Below are 6,104 nucleotides of genomic sequence, written 5' to 3'. Positions count from 1 at the left end.
CAAAATTTTTCCTTAACTTTATGTAATTTGTAGTGGGATGAAATTAAATTGATTTCACATAATGTTTGATAATTATTGAAATATAAAGGTAATAACTTAAGTGTCATTCACCAAGTGATGTGGGGTAGGTTGAAATCGCTCATAAGGGTGATATCCCACATTGTAAGTTGAGGTAGCTGATCCAGTGAATTTGGATACATTCATAGGCTGCTGGTGATGGTTTCGTAGCGTCATAGGCGGCTAGAGTGGTTTGTCCATTCCACAATCAGGTCCTCCAGATCATTCTGTTAGGATAGAAGTCTACGAATGTAAATATTATCACGCACTGCTATCAGTATGCTCCATTATCTTCTGTCACTAGGTCAATCACAGTGGAAGATAATGAAGCTGTCCAGCCCGAGTGGTTCACAATCATGCAGCCTCTCACCTAGGATAAGAACGTCACAGATCTTCAGCACTTCAATCAGCCGAAAATTGTCTAATTTGGTTTGTGGTCCACGTACATTCTGGTAAACAACAATACCAAATCATAATAATATGTTGTAATGCATTATTGTTGTGGTCGAAGTTGGCCAAAGTTATTTTACACACTACCATTTGGAATGTGTAAGGAATACGGAGACATTGGGTATCGAAAATTTTTAAAAAGCTCCAAGTGTGAAGAGTAGATGCATTAAAATAGCTATTGTTAAAAAAACAATTGTTTAAAAAGTATACTGTTACTACTGTGTCATAATTGTGCACAACGAAGTTGTTTAAAATCTACATTATCACAGTATTTTTATTTATCAAGATTTAATATGTAGTACGTAGATGTTCTACAATTAGTGCGATTCGCATCGATACTAGAAATCATGTCTTTTGATAAGCTGTCATATTATTAATGCTACTTCCTGTTGCCAAATACTTTTCATCAAAAACTAATATATATGTGTCTACTTATAATTGAAATATACGAGTATTTTTTTCAAACAGTTCTTATAAGACTTAGTTTTTTTTATAATTATGTTGCAATAACAAGATTGCGGTATCTGTTTTTAAAATATTTCGTTTTTAAGTATCGATTTATAAAATTGCTACTAAAACTTATTACACTTCATTCCTTATCATCTTAATCTTTTGAGTACCCTTAACTACAAATATGACAAATGGCTTTGTAAAGAAATATAAGAAGCGCGATCGGGATTTCCACATTTATTTTGGATTGTAGTGGTTTCCACATTGTTTTCTCGATTTATAGTGATTTTTGTTATCAAATGTGCATGAGCATTTTTGATATCTAAAAAGTTTGTTACTCCGACTTTATATTCTGCAGTGTTAGCTTCATAATTTAATTGAGTAAGTATATACTCTAAAATTAATAGTACATAAATCTTAGGGAGCATTATTAATAAAACCTGAGCTTGTTTTCATTTGATGAGGAAGGGCAATTTTAAAGAAAAAGTTACAATTTGGAAAAAGAATGTAGCAATAAAAATTAAAGTTTCTTTTCTTATAAGGTGCGAAATTTATAACATTTATTATTACTCTCTGTTACTTACTTACTCTTAATACAGTTGATGAGTCGCAATATGTTACAAAATAATAATGTAATCTGCATCTTTTACTATTTTTCACCATGCGGCGTTTCACACTTGACTTATATTTTAGTATTACATTTTTTTGTATTTTCATTATTATTTTTCTAAGATGTTTACCTTTTTTATGATTATATGACTTCTATTGGAGACAAAATAGATTATAAAAGTATACTTCAAAAAGACATGAACTTTTTTTAGTTTTCATAATTTTCTTAAATTTAGGTGCTTATGACATCTTTTGCTTACAAATCGATTTTTTACCAATAAAACACTATACTAGAACACTTGTTAAATCAAAATTTAAAGAGGATTTTAAAGTCTGGAACGGACTAATTAGTGGCAAAGACAGAAAATCTGTCGAAAGTAGTAGGTTTTATCGAGGACTACGTGAACTATTTAGGCATCTACATATTTTTATTATATCCAATCAAACAGTAGAATACATATTATAATAAATAATTAACAGAATTTTTTAGGTGATTGAGAATCATGGTTAATTAATCGTATTTTGTTTCTTTCCAGGTATTTGAAGTATTCTTAAAATGTCTGAAATGAAATTCAAACTTAATTATAAAGGCAACAGCTACGACTTAACAGACTTTCTACAAAACCACCCAGGAGGGTACAATTATTTAAAATCCTATAAAAATAAAGAAGTTCCTGAAGAATTACTGAAAAATTACCATGCCTCCAATGCAGCATTTTACTTAATGAAAGAATTCTCAGAAAGTAAAACTCGTGGTTTAGGAAAAGATCAAGTAGAAGGTGTAGAAGATCTAGAGGTTGGTGCAAACAAATCTTCATTGAGAAAATATTATCGAATAACCTAAGAATACAATTTACTCGAGAATGCTTAATGATTTCTTTTTATTTGATTAGCACTTGGTAGATTGGTCAAAACCGTTACTACTGCAGGTAGGAAAATTAGGATCTATGTATACTACCTGGGTGGAATCTCCAGTAGATCGACCAGTAAGATTATTTTCTAATTCATTCCTAGAAAGTGTTACAAGAACTTCTTGGTACAGCGTTGTTTTAGTTTGGGTTCCAATAATAAGTTTCTTCTTCTATACTGGATTTTTCTCATACCATGATGCAAATAAAGGTAAGTAATCAATATAATAATAAGTTAAGTCATATATGTCGATATCATTGTCATAAGAATCAGGATAGATTACAATAATGGATTGCAATTGCATTTATAGCCAATAAATTATGGATTCACTAAATTTTGCAATGTTTACGTCAGTTCCAATTTTAATTACTTTCACTTTATATATAAAACTCCAACTAGCAATAATGTAATATATCGCTTATGTATTACTGATATTCTATATAATGATAAGTTTGACTTTAATTTTATACTTTGTCTTATATATAATAATTTTAATAAATTGAAAACTTAAAATTAGTATTAATAACGATTATTTTTTAGGTACTTCACAATGGCATGTTCCACTGATCATATTATTTGGGCTTTGCTTATGGTCTATTGCTGAGTACTCCCTTCACCGATGGTTATTTCACTTAGATCCAAAAACCTCTCCATTCCTAATAACACTAAATTTTATGATCCACGGAATACATCATAAGGTTCCATTTGATGCAGATCGTCTATTATTTCCACCACTGCCTGCAGGAATTATAGGAATAGCTTTTTATTACCTATTTACATGGCTTCTCCCTTCACACATGGTAGATTTAACATTTGGAGGTTTCTGTTTAGGTACTGTAACAGTAACATTTAATATTACATTAGAAGATTTGAAAATTACATGTCTTACATGTAATCTTCTATGCATTATTATCTGACAATATTAATACTTTAATACGTAATGCACTGAAGATTGTGTTTGATACAATAGAATCCAGTAGAAGTTGGTTATAGTCACGTTAGAGACCGGTAATATTTTGACGCTATTTACAAGGAAAATTGAACAATTTTCAAAACATATTTTGCACTAACTATGCGGTCAGTATGAAACTATGAAACTTCATTTCAGTTAGAAATAGACAGACCTTTACAATAAATTTTTACAAAGGCAATTGCGGGTGGCAACTTTTAATTTTACTGACCGAGGTGCTGCAGAGTAGAGCTACGAAGGCAATACAACCGTTTCAAGAATTTGTAGCAATAAAAATATGACATTATGTACAAATACTGTAGATTCGGATTTTTTACATTTAGAAAAAAATAGAGATAATTTCGGGGAGAAATTACAGTTCAGAATCCTTTCAGTTACAAGCGTTATCAGTGAGATACCATTCTTTTTTTATCCGTGTCTTATCTTAAGTGTTTCTCTTTAAAAATGGGAAATAGGTATTTATTTACTATAGACTCTACATTTACATACAAATGTTGTTTTCAGTTGTTGACAGTGCCTAATCAACTTAAGTTTTTTTGTGTACATAATATGTACATTCGAAAACATATTTTTTTTAGAAAAAATTATCTGCAGCTGTTAAATTTTACAAAACACAATTGCTTGGAGTTTCAACTAACAATCAGTGCTTTCCACTAATTAAGTTATTAGGCCTATTTCTTTAAGCATTGAGAAATACACCTTCTTTTAAAAACATTTCTAATTTCTAAATTTTGCGAAACAGGCTTTGTTTGACATTCAAACTATTTTTCTGTTTATTCTTTACAGGGTACTTAATTTATGATATGACTCATTTTTATCTTCATCATGGCTGTCCTGCAGCTGAGACTTTCCTATATGATTTAAAGAGATATCACAATAAACATCATTTTGACTTCAAAAATGACGGTAAGTTTACACCATCCAAAGAGTAGTAACTACTTAACTATTTATATTGACACATGTTTTATTTATTAGGTTTTGGTGTGAGTTCTCCTTACTGGGATAAAGTGTTTGGTACCCTTATTTATTTAAAAGGTCTTCCAAAAGCGATAAATTGGACAATTCCTACAGAATTCTAAACAAATACCTAATGGGTACTGAGTTACTAGTTCTTCTTAATAAAGACTGACAATTTGTTTAAATAATAATGCAATAGTCTATTTATTTTACTCATTTACGTTTGTAAGCATAGGAAAGAATCTTGCAGGTCGAGATTCATTTTATTTTGTATTTGTTACATTAAAGTTTTAAAATAAAATGAAATAATAATGAGTTGTGTATATGTGTATTTCCACACCTCAACATCTTACAGCTTATTGTCACACGTGCTCTTGGTATATTTTTTTATTTTGTAAATATCTCACTGCGCAATTTTTTTTTTGTTATTGTTCTCTTCTGTTATTACTATAATCAACCTGCTCCTCTGAATACATTTTTTACTGCATTTTCACAACCTCCCTGTAAAATCTTTGTCACAATACCTCTTGAATAAAAATTAGCGTAAGTGACTGATGATCATGCTACTACCTATTACTGAAGAGATAATTTCAAAACGTATAATGCATTTAAGACCTCGAACATCTTCAAGCCTCCTCTTAAGGGCGCCGTATTCTTGAAATAATATTTTCCACAATAATAAATATGTAATTTCAAACATTTAAAATCTGAATACAGTTCTTAGGCTTTCACGGCCGACATACATCGATGCTGTGTTTTCTTCCGGGCTTTTTGGGCGTGGTCCGTGGAATCTTACTGAGTGTAGTAAGTGAAGTGTGAGTGAAGTAATATTCCACGGACCACGGCCAAAAAGCCCTAAAGAAAACACAGCATCGAATCTGAAAACAGTCTAGAAACGCTCGGTATATTGATATTCCATAGTATAGAGATGTCACGGTGGCAATTTAAAATCGTTGGACGCGATTGGCCAATTTCGGACGACACATTATTGATTTTATTCGTGATTTGATTGATTCTTTCAAAGTTAATATCAGAGCTCTATCCCGTGATCCGCCTGTAAGGAGCAAGCAACGATGATTCATACAACTTGCAGCATACGAGAAATTCGAACCCTGTGTGATATAAATATGAAACTTTGGCTCAAATGATTTTTTGTTATTGTTATTTGTTAATCTGAACACTCGAAACCAAGAGTTGTGTTTTGAAACAGGAATGGACTAAAATTATCAAATTGCAAATAGATCATTGTAGCAAGTATTGGGAAAGTTACAAATAAAGCTTGCACGATATAAACCAAAAACACGTAATAAAAATGCCGTCTAACATTAAATCATGAGAATGTGGAATACTTATAAATATCGAAAAATGATGTACGAGATGTGGCAATTAAGTTCCGATAATATAGTTGTAACTTCCTAGCGTTGTTGCAAATTTTGAATCTTCCTTTAGCATTGCAACACTCGAAAACAATTTATGGAAAACAACGTAAACTGCACCTTTACAACAAAAATAAATAAATTAATCAATACCATAAATTTTGGCCTGGGCTAAGTTTTAAAATACAAATATAATTCGCATAGTTCTAAGTAGGTACACCTTGTTTTAGCTTTGAAATATATCGTTCTTCGGATCATTTTAAGCAAAGTTTATGAACATGTAGAGTTAATACATCTAATTTTTCGTTTATTTTTAAGAAATCAAA

At 30.8% G+C, this 6,104-nt stretch overlaps 1 protein-coding gene across 1 annotated transcript; it reads left to right on the top strand.

Annotated features, from left to right (window-relative positions):
* Nucleotides 1-1,180: 1,180 nt before the first annotated feature.
* LOC108737020 (dihydroceramide fatty acyl 2-hydroxylase FAH2) lies at nucleotides 1,181-4,593 on the top strand. The gene is made up of 6 exons (XM_025980530.1): nucleotides 1,181-1,338; nucleotides 2,103-2,362; nucleotides 2,460-2,685; nucleotides 3,016-3,306; nucleotides 4,232-4,351; nucleotides 4,421-4,593. The coding sequence occupies exons 2-6, from the start codon at nucleotides 2,123-2,125 to the stop codon at nucleotides 4,522-4,524; spliced, it is 981 nt and encodes a 326-aa protein (XP_025836315.1). The 5' UTR covers nucleotides 1,181-1,338; nucleotides 2,103-2,122; the 3' UTR covers nucleotides 4,525-4,593.
* Nucleotides 4,594-6,104: the final 1,511 nt, after the last annotated feature.

The sequence above is a fragment of the Agrilus planipennis genome, unplaced genomic scaffold (assembly GCF_000699045.2).
Source record: "Agrilus planipennis isolate EAB-ADULT unplaced genomic scaffold, Apla_2.0 scaffold113, whole genome shotgun sequence".
Classification (NCBI taxonomy): Eukaryota; Metazoa; Arthropoda; class Insecta; order Coleoptera; family Buprestidae; genus Agrilus; species Agrilus planipennis.
Note: the sequence above shows the minus strand (reverse complement) of the source record. Positions and strands in the feature narration are given on the sequence as shown.

Bases quoted from the DNA above. Each gene is read 5' to 3' on its own strand.
- LOC108737020 (XM_025980530.1), top strand. From the start codon at position 2,123: ATGTCTGAAATGAAATTCAAACTTAATTATAAAGGCAACAGCTACGAC. The intron at 2,363-2,459 runs GTTGGTGCAAAC...TTATTTGATTAG, and splicing joins AAGGTGTAGAAGATCTAGAG to CACTTGGTAGATTGGTCAAA. The intron at 4,352-4,420 runs GTAAGTTTACAC...TTTATTTATTAG, and splicing joins TTTTGACTTCAAAAATGACG to GTTTTGGTGTGAGTTCTCCT.